This window comes from Choristoneura fumiferana, chromosome 14, assembly GCF_025370935.1.
Source record: "Choristoneura fumiferana chromosome 14, NRCan_CFum_1, whole genome shotgun sequence".
Classification (NCBI taxonomy): Eukaryota; Metazoa; Arthropoda; class Insecta; order Lepidoptera; family Tortricidae; genus Choristoneura; species Choristoneura fumiferana.
In genome coordinates this window covers 18,525,849-18,541,534 of record NC_133485.1, presented here as the reverse complement: position 1 = coordinate 18,541,534, position 15,686 = coordinate 18,525,849, and the positions used below count along the sequence as shown (strand labels likewise).

Genomic DNA, 15,686 nt, shown 5'->3' with positions numbered 1-15,686 from the left:
CTGCTATCGAATATACCTGACAAAGGATATTTTTAAAGCTAGTAGTATTTTCAATAATTACAATCAATATTGTAACTTATCACTAAAGCAATAAGGTTGAATTTCAAAGTCAATGCATGTGGTCGCTAAATCGCCTCTGCCTTATTAAGGGTTAATGTGAAACGCACGTATTCCGAAAATTAACCCGTCGCGCGACCAACGACTTTTGGGTAAGCTAGTACCCTATGTTAAAAGGTGATCGAAACTAACAACAAAAATTGACTGATCGATCACGAGTAGGTACTTAGATACGCGCCACTGTGGCGCGCAGGGCGTTCGATGGGTTAACCGGTTGCCTGCAGGAATCACTTGTGACTCACACATGATCATATTATTTGTTTATTTATATTATTATTATTTTTAAAACATTCACATGAATGTTACGGTAATAAATGTGATTAAATTTAAAAACTTTCCATGTTACAAAAATAACATTAAACGTACGACCAGGGTGAAGACAGACGAGCGTAATTTTTTTTTTAACTGTGAGTCGCGTTTTCTTTTCTGCTGCATTGAGTACAACACGGCGACTCAAAATGAGTACTTACTCATTATAACTATAACTGTCGAAATTCTCTTTTGTAAGATACTGAACTTGGCGTAACTGACCAAAATGATTGGAATAGATTCAATAGAAAAAACAATTGTTGTCATCAAAAATAATTTTATTTTCAAAATAAATAATCGGCTTGTCACATAAATTATATAAATAAATTTAGAGCTTTTAAGGCTAAGACCTCCACCGCGTAAAAATACTTTGTAAATAATACTGGAGTGGAGTTATAATAACTGAACAAAAATAAAATAGTACTAGGTACTTGAAACATTCAATAATATCCTTTGGATCTAGATTATGGGCTACTTTATTTTGACACTTAACTAAACGGTTTAATTTTGATTTTTGTTGCAAGAATGGCTGAAGAATATAACAACTCTTACAAATAATTTTATTAGAAGAGAAACTTTACGTTCATCCAATATGCTTAGACCTTGGATTATCTAACGCGTGGACACACGCAATCGTATTTATCATCTCTTTCTACGGCTATCTTATGCCGTACTACAGCACAGACGTGTTGAATATGAATGCATGAGCGGGTACGTTAGTCGACAAAGTACAGGCCGCGACTCGTAAGTCTAGCGGTGACCGTTAAAGCTCAAAAGTACAAAGGTATCGTAGGTGAGTGCGCGACTGTCATGCGCAGAAATTAAAGTTCAGCGCTACACTTACGTCCTGTGGGCTGGCTAGTGTGTGATTAATAATCACTGATTATTGATGGAGTTTCGCTTCTGTTATTATTATGTATACAAGTTGCTTACATTACATTCTTGGTCCTTACCCTAAAAGCTAGCATAATGCTAAGTTTCTAAATGGTCTTCATCCCAGTCTATATACGTCCCACAGCTGGGCACAGGCCTTCTCAGAATGAGAGGGCTTGGGCCCTAGTTCCCACGCGGGGCCAGCGCGGTTGGGTACTTCACACACCATTGAATCGCTTTGCATGTTTGTACAGTTTTCCTCACGATTTTTTCCTTTTCTGTAAAGCTCGTGGTTCTAAACGGTACCTAAGTATTATTCTGAGAAAATTATAAATTGATACAAATCGTTTTTATTATAATTCTCAATTTTCCTTACGATCTAGATTACGTAAAATTACTTCGTACGGTACTGTTACACTACATCTTATAAATACGTAGACAGTAGGCCTGTCCAAGAACATCCAGAACAGCCCCATGACTGATAGTGGATTTCAAAGGTTAAAGTTTATTTTCTCGTTAAATTACTCTAAAAGCAGTCCCATTTAGGGCTACCAACTATATCTCGGGAAAAAATATAGAACACAAAGAAATATTTTGAAGAAAAAACGGCGCGTCCATAAACCTAATACCAAATGTTCAGTATTTGATAAAAATGAAAACTAGATAGTAGAAACGGGCAACGAAAACCGCACTTAACTGACGAACTAGCTGAAATAGTAGTAAGGAGGAAAAATATAATAGGTTCGATAATAAAGGTACATAAGTTCTTACAGTTGGCAAACCTAGCTCATTCCAACGTATAAGTAAGAATCTGTAAACATTCAAGTGGTGCTTATTGCTGAACTAAATGCACGTTATGACAATGGCACTGGCAAAACTGGAATTACGTGAACCTACAACTAGTGTACGGTCGAACAAATTTAATCCTGAACCAGGGTGGAACCTTTTAATAATCAATTTCACTATGATTCCCTTGACAAAAGTATGAGATGTCAACATGACATTAGTAGCACAAAGGTTCCACCCTGGGTCATGATTCAATTTGTTCGACTACAAAGACATTGATGCAGACAAAGTTATTACACTAACCCCCTGTTTCATCATTGATTAAATTAATCTGACGGATAAATGTGATGCCGTCTCTGTATAGCCGCGTATCCATTAGAGCAGCCTCAGGCCGAGCACCGCGAGCCGAGCCATATTTTGTCGGTTTTTTGGCCGTGCTCAAAGGAGCCTCAGTCTGAGCCGTGCCTTTGGCAGCGTCTCCACTTGCGCGGCCTCGGAGCGAGGCAGCCGCTCGGCCCGAGGCTGCCTCTAGTGGATACGTGGCTTATGTTTTGTTCGAATAGACGGAGACTGCATCACATTTATCAGTCAAATAATCAATGGGTGGTGAAACAGTCCCTAAGTATACTCAACCTTAACCTTAATATCAATTCAATAAAGTTGTACAGTGCTTCTAGTTTCTTAATGCCTTCGTCAGTTGTCGAGACATAAATGAAAAAGTATATTGTTGGGAAAAAGAGCGAGTAATCTGGGACAGTGATGCTCGATACAGCTGTTGCACTAGCTTTCGATCTTAACAACATAATTTTTCATTTATGCTTTTATCATAACACGGCAACTATCAAAGGCATTAAAAAACTTAGCACTACCGTCGAAGTACTCGCCCAACTTCGTAGTCTTAAACCTTGTTGCTCTCAATACTACTCTCCGACATAGCCGTCGGAACTTCTGCGACCTCTTTGCTGTCTTCAGCCTCCCTGATCTGCTCGAGGCAAAGGTCCAGGATCTTCTCGAGACCGCGGGCCGTCTGTTCCGAGGGATAGAGGTTCGTGTCTGGGACGTGTACGAAAAGCGTCCGAGTGTTGTCTACGCTGAGAGACGTGTAGTAGATATATTCGCAGAGATATCTGAAAGGAGAAAATATACATTTATGAGTTTCGTTAAATAAACGCGTTTTTGCTGCCAATTTTTTCTGCAGCTAGGCGAATTTATTTGCATGCTAAACTTAAATGCATGTAAGCGTGGTTAGCAAGTACTCTATGGGTTTTTGACGTGAAACGATGAATCGTGACTAATAAACAATAATAGCCAAATAAAGCGTAAACGAATGCGTCATCACGTCTGTCGAATGAGTCAATAAGACCCTTTATCAGTGGCGTAGCGTAGTAGGGGGCGGAAAAATACCATAAACATTTAATGGTGCGTGTGAAGTTCCCGATCCGCACTGGGCTCGCGTGGTATCTACGGCCCAAGTGTTCTCATTCTGAGAGGAGAACTGTGCCCGGCAGTGGGATGTGTATAGGCCAGTGTTGGGCAAACTTTCTTCATGGGGGCCGGAAAGTTACAAATATTTTAGAGGAGGGCCAGGATTAGACCGTTGTATTTTATGCTTTTTATGTTCTTGCCAAATAATGAAATTATATTATGATCGTGGGCTATACAGGTAGGTACTATTCACTTCGAACGAACGTCGGTGGGCCGGATTAAATCCCTTGGCGAGCCGTACTTTGCCCATCACATCACATCACGTATTACTTAAGGGGGTTGGTGTCGGTTGGCCATGTCTTAAGTATTTTTTCTTACAAGGGGGGAGGGGTCTTGAGAACTGGCAAAAATCGTCTTGCGTAATAAATAAAAGAATGGCGCCTTACGTATGCAAAGTTTTACTGGCCGCTTCACTTTGTAGTTCTATCTGTATGTACGTAAATTTAAATTAAAATAAGGTTGATCATGTACATTTTATTTTTACGAGATTGCGTTGCAGTTTTCCACGCTTCACTGCACTGCACTGTCGTCATTGCCCTTATTAGTTATGTTTATACATAAAGCAGATCCAGATACCTATTCCATAGTTGCAAGATTTATTATCAGTCAAGATTTATTTATCGGCCATACTGCGTGACATAAAATATGAGAAATTCTTTTATTTCCATAAAGATTGATGTAAAGATTAGTGAGTCACAATTTTTTCTTCACAATTGATATTAGCGGTTCCGTACATACCAAATATTACAAAATAAGTGTTGTATGTTTTCTTATTGCTTATTCAAGAGAGCTAGCTAATAAATAACTAATAAAATATTACCAAAACAACCATAAATAATTTCAGCTGATTTTAGTTGTCAACAAATCTTGCTAATATATTTTGAACTTTAGTTTATATGTAAATTTTTTATTTTATTTTTTTCCTTCCCTATGATTCCTGTGTTTATTTATATGCAGGTTTTGTGTTTATTCATCTCATTCCTGTTTATTCATATAATTTATAAAATATTCAAGTGCCCTAGATAAGATTTGAAGTTGAAAATATTGATTGAATCCCAAATCTGATGCACCTAAGGTTGCCATATAAAAAAAATAAAAATCCTGACATCACCCTAAAAGTCCTGACATTTCTTGTAACAGTTGCTTTGAAAGAAGTATTATTAATTTTGTTGATTAGTTATTTATCATTTCACTCATAAAAACGGTGTAATAAATGTATCATGAAAACAAATGTTTAATTTTTTTTTAATGAGGTCATTTCTAAAAATCCGGACACTTGGCAAGTCCGGCCGTAATCCTGACAAAGGGTCAAAAATACGGACATGTCCGGACAAATCCTGACGTATGGCAACCCTAGATGCACCAGAAAACTTTTTCGTTTTTAAATATCTTAGGTTTCGTTATGCAAATAATGTGCTAATAAAAAGAAAAATATTACATTTTTCCTACCTCCCAGCATCTTTAGAAGAAACAGCGCTGACATTCTCCTCTGCTCCATCATTGAACTCCTTACAAATACGTTCCACATTGAGCTTGGTGTGTATCCTGATAGCCCCCTCGGCAGTGCATATATGGTTAGCAGGACATTGCTCAAAGTAGTCCTGTCTTTGGTAGCCTTTTCGGTGAGCTTGCGTCTCAAGGGTGAAGCAGTTTGCTATGCTGGAGACCCCCACATGGATCATAAGCTGAAATAATTATATTTGCCAAAATTGTAGTTTCTTTTCCTTATTCAGGAGTGGATTTGCACTATTTCTAAAGCTTATTTTGAATCAGAAAAGATATATTTAAATTTAATCATGTTAATTTGTAATGACTAGGAATAAAATAATTTTAGTAAGGTAAAAAAATGCATGAGTCATATGTGACTCATGAGACATGAAACCTGTTAAAGCCTGGGAGGAATACAATTTTGTTCAGTGGTCTAGCTAGGTAACCCAGGGCCCCAGTGCAACAAAGAAATAGGACCCCAAAATGTTTGCTTACTATTTTCTGTCTTGGCATTATTAGTGCTTAAATGTACCACTATGTATATATTTTTTTTGCTATAGGTAATTTAATAATTTTCAGGTTAGGGTCTGAGCTGAGGCAGTGTCCTGATTTTGGCGGGACGTTCCAATATTTTTTTTTAAACATAAAAAGATAAGCATTTCAAAACTACTGATTATAAACTTTTTTATACTGTCGCTTTTGACGAAAGAATCCCGCTTTTTGCTCACAAAAAGCCCAAAAAAAGGTCTGGCAACTCTAATGGGTGTGTTCACTTTCCATCAGGCTTCATTTGGTTGGGTCTGTTCGTTTGCTACTCCATTACATCGTAGGTACTGTTAACTACTTATTCTGTGCTGTTACCTACCTTAGGTTCGTGAGTTTCCCACAACGCTGGCACGAACTCATCCACATTTTGGTAGGTAACAGGGATCTCTAGCGTCACCAGTTCAATGCGGTGTTTATCCTCGATAGCTTCCTTATTCATCAGCTTCACAGCCTCCCAGCTGGCGTTCACGGGATGGTCATCAAAGGGACCGAAACCCGTGACCAGGACTATTGGTTTCATGTAAAAGTCTAAGTCGTTACACATATTTGCAGCGGAGAGCAAGAGATGTAAAGCAAATAATCACAGCGTTTGTCAATGAACAAGAAAGAATGTGTCACTCGCGGAAAATAAAAGCTCGCTCGCCCTCACCCTACCCACAATGTTTTGACACTTTGACGTTTATGATAAGGAAAGGTCAGCTGATTATCAGTGTCTGTATGGTGGTAGCATTGAAACTTGAAGCATAGACAAAGACAGCAACTTGACAAGGGACAGTGAAGTGAATGTAAAATGCCTAGTAAAATGCTTTGGTAAAATGTAACCAAATGTTATGTACGTTCCGTTTCTCTTTCTCTGGTTGGCAACCCATTGTTGCTGATTTTCTCGATTTTTAGAGGTTCTTGTTCTAAAATACTAAATACATATACTGCTTTGATTTATAATATATATGCATGAAAGAAACTTAAGATTATGAAAATACAATTGAATAATAGTTTTAGTTTTCCCACTTCTATATTTTTTTTACATCGTTTAATTAATGTAGATTGCGTGTTAAGTATTTTAATAAATAACTTAATTTTATAATATTTTTAAAATAAACTAGTGCGATGGAATAATAAAGCTAAGGTATTCATAAAATTGCAATTATCAAAAAAAGCTCAAAACGGAACAGATGAACGAATGTATTCATCATTCATTTACCGACCGAATAAATATGTTTTGGTGTGACCAATAGCAAAATTAGCTCGATGACGATGAGTTCTTGTAAAAATCGTCTAAAAGACTCACGAAAATAGTTATTAACTAATTAAAAAATAAAATTACCCTGTGTTTAACTAATAAAGAGTTGGGCCACTGTTTACATTATTTTTAAAGAACAAGTCATGACTTAGTCATCTCACATCCAAGAAGCTTGTAAGCAGGGCTTCAAATACCGTTAAAAAATGGTAACGTTACCAACTGTCAAACAGATTTAACGTTAAATCATAATTAACGTTAAACGATTTACCGTTACTTATACAACTTTTTACCGGTATAAAAAATGGTAACGTTATCAGCTATTCATTAAATTAACGTTAATTCAAAAGTATCGTTAAATCATTTTAACGGTATTTATATTACTATTTACCGGTAAGCTTGGGTAACGTTAAATGGCAGATTATCCTCATTTATCGAGCGAGTATGCACGCGCAATACGCGCATTCCTCGTCGTTTTTAGGGTTCCGTACCTCAAAAGGAAAAACGGAACCCTTGTAGGATCACTTTTGTCCTTCTGTCCGTCTGTCTTTCTGTTAAGACGCTTTTTCTCAGGAACGCGTGGAGGTATCAAGGTGAAATTTATAGGGGTAGATATTTGTATGAGAAATACGAATATCTGTTCTCGAGTCTTGGGTGCATAATAGTACATTACTGCAGAGGCCATGAAGTAAGGGATTGATGGACGAGTTCGGGGTAGACGGCCGAGTCGTAGACGAGGCCGGATAGAACGAGTCCAGCAATCCCTGTTCTGGCCGAGGCTTGTATAGTGCTTTTCTCAAACAATGTGAGGAAATATTTTTCATCCATCCATCCATCCATCCATCCATCGCATCGCATCGCTTCGCATCGCATCGTTTCGCATGGCATCGCTTCGCATCGCATCGCATCGCTTCGCATCGCTTCGCATCGCATCGCTTCGCATCGCTTCGCATCGCTTCGCATCGCTTGGCATCGCTTCGCATCGCTTCGCATCGCTTGGCATCGCTTCGCATCGCTTGGCATCGCTTCGCATCGCTTGGCATCGCTTCGCATCGCTTGGCATCGATTCGCATCGCTTGGCATCGCTTCGCATCGCTTGGCATCGCTTCGCATGACTTGGCATCGCTTCGCATCGCTTGGCATCGCTTGGCATCGCTTGGCATCGCATCGCATCGCATCGCTTCGCATCGCATCGTTTCGCATGGCATCGCTTCGCATCGCATCGCATCGCTTCGCATCGCTTCGCATCGCATCGCTTCGCATCGCTTGGCATCGCTTCGCATCGCTTGGCATCGCTTGGCATCGCTTGGCATCGCTTCGCATCGCTTCGCATCGCTTCGCATCGCTTCGCATCGCTTCGCGTCGCTTCGCGTCGCTTGGCGTCGCTTCGCGTCGCTTGGCGTCGCTTCGCGTCGCTTGGCGTCGCTTCGCGTCGCTTGGCGTCGCTTGGCGTCGCTTCGCGTCGCTTGGCGTCGCTTCGCGTCGCTTGGCGTCGCTTCGCGTCGCTTGGCGTCGCTTCGCGTCGCTTGGCGTCGCTTCGCGTCGCTTGGCGTCGCTTCGCGTCGCTTGGCGTCGCTTCGCGTCGCTTGGCGTCGCTTGGCGTCGCTTGGCGTCGCTTGGCGTCGCTTGGCGTCGCTTGGCGTCGCATCGCATCGCATCGCATCGCATCGCATCGCATCGCATCGCATCGCACCGCTTCGCATCGCTTCGCACCGCTTCGCATCGCTTCGCACCGCTTCGCATCGCTTCGCACCGATTCGCATCGCTTCGCACCGCTTCGCATCGCTTTGCACCGATGCGATGCGATGCGATGCGATGCGATGCGATGCGATGCGATGCGATGCGACGGACGGACGGACGGACGGACGGACGGATGGATGGATGGCTGGATGGATGGATGGATGGATGAATGAAATATTTCCTCACATTGTTTGAGAAAAGCACTACACAAACCTCGGCCAGAACAGGGATTGCTGGACTCGTTTTATCCGTCTACCCCGAACTCGTCCATCAATCCCTTACTTCATGGCCTCTGCAGTAATGTACTAATTTAAGTATGTATGTATAATGTTAAATGTTTAAAATTATGTTGAATGTTTGTTTATTCGATGCTTAGTAGGTTAGGTACCCATAGCATAAACTTTGCTTACTTTGGGACTGAAGGGCCCGCTGGGCTACTACGAAACTCGAAAATCGAAGTTCGTATCGTACCGTCCCGCTGACGCTTATATTATTTAATACGAGAGTGAGAGGGACGGTACGATACGAACTTCGAGTTTCGTAGTAGCCCTGCCGGCCACATGTCCACATTGCGGCGTCATCAACGTAAAATGGCGCGGCGGCCGATGGGCCACGGTGCCGCGCGGTGCACGTTACGGCGTCGTGAACGTACAACGGCGCCACAGGGCGGCCACGCCATACAAAATACGCGTCCTTGAATCTACATAGGCACGACGACGTCTGTACACGCGTCAATGTGTGCGTAAGACACACAGGGCTGACTTTCGCAATACCCTAGTACTATAGGGTATGTAGGTATGGCTTAGATGTGTAAATAAATGTAATCGTTAATCATATATTTTTATTTAAACCTACTTAAAATGTGTCTGTCTATGTATTTAAGCATTATTATTTTAAATTACAATAAATATATGACTACAAACTTGAACGAATTATTCGGTACCTAATTAGTTATTTCATGTATTAATCGCGATACTTTTAGAAAGCATTATTTATTTACAAAAGGAAGTAGGCAGGGTAGGAACCTCAATTTCTCGCGCGCCCATTGACAAGTTGGCGCTTGCTCGCGGACTCACGGCGGATTTCACGGAAAATTATGTGACTTTGTACGAGCGACAAGTTATTAGAATATGATTGATTTTCGAGTTTTTAGGAAATAAATACAATTGAATGTTTTATAAATTAAAGTTTATTGTTTTAATCATTTGAAACCTTATTAGTTAAAGATTACTTACTTACACTAAAATATTTCCTTTTAAAGGATTTGTCTCTGAACATTCGATTGTTAAATCGTATGTAATATGTAATGGGAAGTATTTAATTTATTTAGGATACCTATTCTGCCAATAATAGTAGGTACATAAAAACTTCTACGGTTTACCGAAATAACCTATTTTTATTACATTGCTATAGATATAAACTATTTTTTTTGTTCTTCCATCCATCCGATGTTCTTTGGTAAAACATACATTATTTTGCGGGTAGCCACATTTTAGCAATACGACGTGTATTCTACCCTGCCAACACAAAAGGACTAATTCTTCATATTGAGCTCTTGACACCTTACGTCCTTTATTGTAAGTTAGGAGGGTAAGGTAAGGATTAAGTATACTTAAGACGGCATTTTTAGTAAGCATAGCTACACATATTTGTAATAAATATACTGATCGTAAATTTGTTTGGAATTCCTTAAGAACTTTCATCCTCATATTTTCAAGTAAATAGGTCGAAATTTGAAAAGCGTCGGAACAAATGTTTTTTAGGGTTCCGTACCTCAAGAGGATAAAAAGGGAACCGTTAAAGGATTACTTTGCTGTCCGTCCGTTTATCTCGTAAACGCGCGGAGTATAGGTATCGAGTTGAAATTAAAACCCTAAACTCAGGTCAATAGTCCCGAAAGCTGTGAAAAAATCAAACCTCAAGTCAAGGCAATCAAAAACTACAGTCATTAAAATGGTTAAGATTGGTTTTTTGGAATCTTTTTGTATTTTTTATTTCAATTCCAAATTTTTACTTTTACGGTCATCCCGTAAAACCTAAATTGAAAATACAAACTGAAATATAGATGCACAGAAAAACCAGAAAAATAAGACCATCACTGGGAATCGAACCCAGGTCCTCGGTATTCCGTACCGCGTGCTATACCGCTACACCACTGATGGTCAACGGTACCGACACGAATTTCCCCTATGCACCTCATATCTCAGCTTGTTTGTTTCTTATTTAGCCACTTAAGCAGTGACGCTAGCGACATCTATGCCGTAGCCCTCATCGAGAAACTTTTTCGGCACTCCATTGCTTCATTTTACGGGATGAGGATGAGGATGATGATGCAGAGCGAAGGCTGCGGAGCGGAGCGGAGGTTGCGGGGCGGAGCGGAGGTTGCGAAGCGGAGGCTGCGCAGCGGAGCGGAGGTTACGGAGCGGAGGCTGCGGAGCGGAGCAGAGGTTGTGGAGCAGAGGCTGCTGAGCGGAGCGAAGGTTGCGGAGTGGAGGCTGCGGAGTGGAGCGGAGGTTGCGGAGCGGAAGCTGTGGAGTGGAGCGGAGGTTGCGGGGCGGAGCGGAGGTTGCGGAGCGGAGGCTGCGGAGCGGAGGCTGTGGAGCGGAGCGGAGGTTGCGGAGCGGAGGCTGCGGAGTGGAGGTTGCGGATCGGAGGCTGCGGAAAGGAGGCGGCGGGCGGAGGCTGCGGAGTGGAGCGTTGGCAGTGGAGTGGAGCGGAGACAACGTAGCAGAGGTAGTGGGTGGAGCGGAGGCAGTGAGTAAAGTGGAGGCAGCAGAGCAGAGCGGAGTGGAAGCAACGGAGCGGAGCGGAGGCAACGGAGCGGAGCGGAGGCAGCAGAGTGGAGCAGAAGCAGCGGAGCGGAGATAGTAGAGTGGAGCGGAGGCAGCGGAGTGGAGGTAGTGGAGCGGAACGGAGGCAGTGGAGTAAAGCGGAGACAACGGATGGTTGTTATTTATTTCAAAACTCTATTGTAATGAATGAGTTTCTTTGAACATATCGTAAAGCCTCACTGTACTTACCTCATTAAAATAACACGTTTAACACCACCAACTCATACATGGCTCAATACAGTTTGGTTAAGTAAAAAGTTTGGCTACATTGACTTATATTTGACCGATAAAAACCGGCCAAGAGCGTATCGGACACGCCCAAGAAAGGCTTCGGAGCCATTACGAAAAAATCAAGTACTTAATATTTTCTAAGGATTTCGTATTGTGTACGGATCCGGTATATTTGTACACGATGGATGTCTCGAACAATTTGAACGCTTTGACTGAGTCACTGGTAATGACTATTTTGTATGTTTCCAAGTATTTGGTGATCGTGACTCCTACGTACTAAATGACGCTGACTGTACCTCCCATAGACGTAAAGTGGGGGTGATTTTTTTCTCACCCAATCTTGTAGTGTGGGTATCTTGAATAGGTCTCTTAAAACCATTAGGTGGTTGCTAAAACGATTTTTCGATTCAGTGATTAGTTTGCGAAATATTCAACTTTAGTGCAAATTTTCGTTAAAATCGAGCGTCCCCCCCCCCACCTCTAAAATCTAAACCGGTGAAAAAATTCAGGATGGTAGTAAGTACATCAAACTTACAAGGAAAAACTATAACGGCTAAGTTTGCTTGAGAATTATTAGAAGTTTATTAGTAAATACCAGCCTAAGGTATAAAATATACCTAAACTTGGAATATTCCGTACAAAATATGAAATCCTTACAAAAATATTAAGTACTTCATTTTTTTCGTAAAGGCTACGGAACCCTATTTCGGGCGTGTCCGACACGCTCTTGGCCGGTATTTTTTTTCACAACAATATAGCGACTTGCGCGCGTCATAGCTCCGATATACAACCAGACAACCACTGAGAGCAGGCAGACCGATTCGTTTCACATGAGGAGACGCCATACTTTGAATATGTACTAAAACTGACCATTTCTGTTATCGTTTTTTTTTTCGCAACAATGAAGCCTTTTTCATGCGCTATATCTCAAAGTCGCAAGTTGTAACCATTGAGAGCAGGCAGACCACTCTACAACACATAAAAATTAATCTAACCGTTTCCATGATCGTTTTAAAAAATCCTGTCACCTCTCAGTCTCATAGGTCTTTTAAAACCATTAGGGGCTTGCTGAAACGATTTTTCGATTCAGTGATTCGTTTGCAAAATATTCAACTTTAAAGTGCAAATTTTCATTAAAATCGAGCGTCCCCCCCCCTCTAAAATGTAAACCGGTGGGTGAAAAAATCAGAATAGTAGTAGGTATATCGAACTTACGAGAAAAACTATAACGGTTAAGTTTTCTTGAGAATTATTCCGTTTCCAAGAACGTTTTAAAAAATCATGCCACCTCCTTAGACTATATCCAACGACACCCCACACTACAAGGTTGGATGAGAAAAAAAAACATTCCCACTTTACATATAGTACTCAAAAGAAAAATATTTTTAATTTTTTATTGAACCATTTTGTCGGCATAATTTACATATATATTAATTTATTGAATCAGGGGTTACTTTGCGGAGGTCCATATCAATGAACTAAAATAATTTCCAAGCAAGCAAGCAAGGAAATTATTTTAGTTCATTTACATATATATTACTGCAAAATTAAGTACGGATTTCTAGCATTGATAGTCCCTGAGCAAAGCTGCGGATGGACAGACAGACAGAGCGAAACTATAAGGGTCCGTAACTATAAGGGAACCTAAAAACCAAGTAGATGACTTACATGCTGAATTTGTATATAGCGAACAATGAAATTTCTAAACTTTCATTAAGAAATAAGGAACGTTTATTGTTCAAAACCGTGTACAAATTATGTTAACATTTATGCATGAGAAGTTTCAACAGTTTGCCCATTTCGGACGTACAATTTATTACTTAAATATAATTATAATTTATTATTTTTACATGAATTCTAATATTTTTTCAAAAAGTATTCATTTAGATCATAAAAGCACTCGCACTACAAAAATTGTTTAAGTTTATTTTTGAATTGTGCACCATCTAATGATTTTAAATATTCAGGTAAGTGATTATAAACTTTTATTCCATTTACATAAGTGCTCTTTTTGAGTATATAGCTAGAGGGTCGGACAGTGCATATGTCATACTTATATTGAGATCGTATATTTGTCTTTGAATCACTTTTTGGGAAAATGATCTTTATTTCTTTAACAAATTATGTTTAACTTCATGTTGTCAATGTATTAATGTTAAAAAAAAGCCAGACAAAATGAATATAGTATCCTTTCTCAATAATAATTTTATTAACACAGCAATTTATAAAATGAAATTAATAGAAAAACAAAGTTAAATTAAGTTATTAATAATTACGTTCAACATTAAAATAAAAAAATAGACTATTCAAGTCCACAGCTTTCTCCACTCCGCGGAAGCTAGACTGTCTCTTTTTGTCTCGAGAGTTTGATTAAGGTGCGAAAAAGACATATACGAACACGGGGCGAGCATATTTTGTTTTAGCAATTGAAATGTAAATTTTTTAGCAAAATGCTAAAAAAACATCAAGATAGTTATGCAATTTCGTAAATTTAAAGAAACTTGAAATACGACACTCCATCCTTTTTCAGAGTGGATCTGCTGTCATTTGCAGTTTCGCCGAAAACTTTGTCATTGCGTGGCGTTGTAATGTAATCAACGCGCGGTCGAAACACAACTGTGCAGGGCTACTACGAAACTCGAAAATCGAAGTTCAAATCATACCGTCCCTCTCGCTCGCTCTCGTATTACAATAGTCTAGTAGTAGTAGTAGTCAGAGGGAGGGACCACGACACGAACTTCGAGTTTCGGGTTTCGTAGTAGCCCTGCAGGAATGAAACAATAGTCGTCTACCTCACCTACATACTATGGGTTCCATCCTGCTGGGTCGTGCTGAGTCACCGACTTCGAGCTACTAGTACAGTCACCAGCACCAATATCCGACACAACAAATCTGCATAAATATCTGATACGACTCTATTTCTAGGCCGAAGGACGTGTCAGATATTTTGTGCACACTCCGCTGTAGCAGATATTAATGCTGGTGACTGTACCTAAAAAAATTTTCAAGGATTTGTAGTCAGTTCCATTTTCCGTTATTTTTTTATTTTTTCTTTTTTGTTATAATTTTTCTTTATTTCTCACATTTTAGTGATTCGTAGCCAAAGAACATCTCACAACGATTCCATTAAGCCCAAAACACGGCTTAGGTACGTTGTTTTATAACAGAGTTCCGTTGCCTACCTTCCAGCTTCAGCATCAGATCAGTTAACTTAAAGCTCCTTCTTAGTCGCTTATCTAGGTATATTCATCATGATCGTTTATAGACGAGCGAGCATTACTTAGCTTTGATGAGTTCCATTGGTCATCACGGTCTTCTTCATCAGGTATAAGTTACAAATGATACTTTCTGAATGTAAATGCTTATTTTAATGCTAAAAATGCCAAAATCGCCATAGGTGTGCCTTTAAAATTGAGGTTTGCCCTCGATTTCCCTAAAATCCCATCATCAGATCTTGACTTGGTGACAATGTGACTACCTCAAAAGACTATCCTTTCGAATAAAAAAAGAATTTTGAAAATCGATCCACAATTGACTGAGTAATCGGCGAACATACATAATAAAAATACTAACATTGGAACATAAGAACCTCCTCCTTTTTTGAAGTCGGTTAAAAAGTCGCCAGATAAGTCGCTAAACCATTTTTTGTCGTCAAAACCTTTTTGGTCGCTAACACTTAAGCAAAAATCGCTAGTTCTAGCGACAGTCGCTAAATTGGCAACACTCGGTAGCATAGCAAATATTACCGAATGTTACTTCGGTATCGTTATAATAATGTGAATTGGTAACGTTAACTAGCCCTACAATGTAAAGTAAATTTACCGGTAAAAATAACGTTAATCAGGTAACGTTACTATAGTTAAGTTACCATTTAACGTTATATTTTTTTACCGGTACTAGGTATATGTATGATTTTTACCGTTATTTAACGTTACTTATAGTGTGAATTTGGTAACGTTAACAAGCCCTGCTTGTAAGTACTTACACTTTTTTGGATGCAAAAGTTGCTTGCTCACATCTCACTCGGCAGCACTCAGCTCTTT

The 15,686-nt window shown here is 39.9% G+C and overlaps 1 protein-coding gene across 1 annotated transcript; it reads right to left on the bottom strand.

Moving 5' to 3' along the window:
* Window positions 1-689: 689 nt before the first annotated feature.
* On the bottom strand, window positions 690-6,272 carry LOC141435359 (pyroglutamyl-peptidase 1-like). Its single transcript, XM_074098068.1, has 3 exons — window positions 5,924-6,272; window positions 5,020-5,255; window positions 690-3,212 (listed from the first exon to the last, which is right to left on the bottom strand). Exons 1-3 carry the CDS (start codon window positions 6,146-6,148, stop codon window positions 2,984-2,986), a joined length of 690 nt encoding a protein of 229 aa, XP_073954169.1. The 5' UTR covers window positions 6,149-6,272; the 3' UTR covers window positions 690-2,983.
* Between the last annotated feature and the right edge of the window lie 9,414 nt (window positions 6,273-15,686).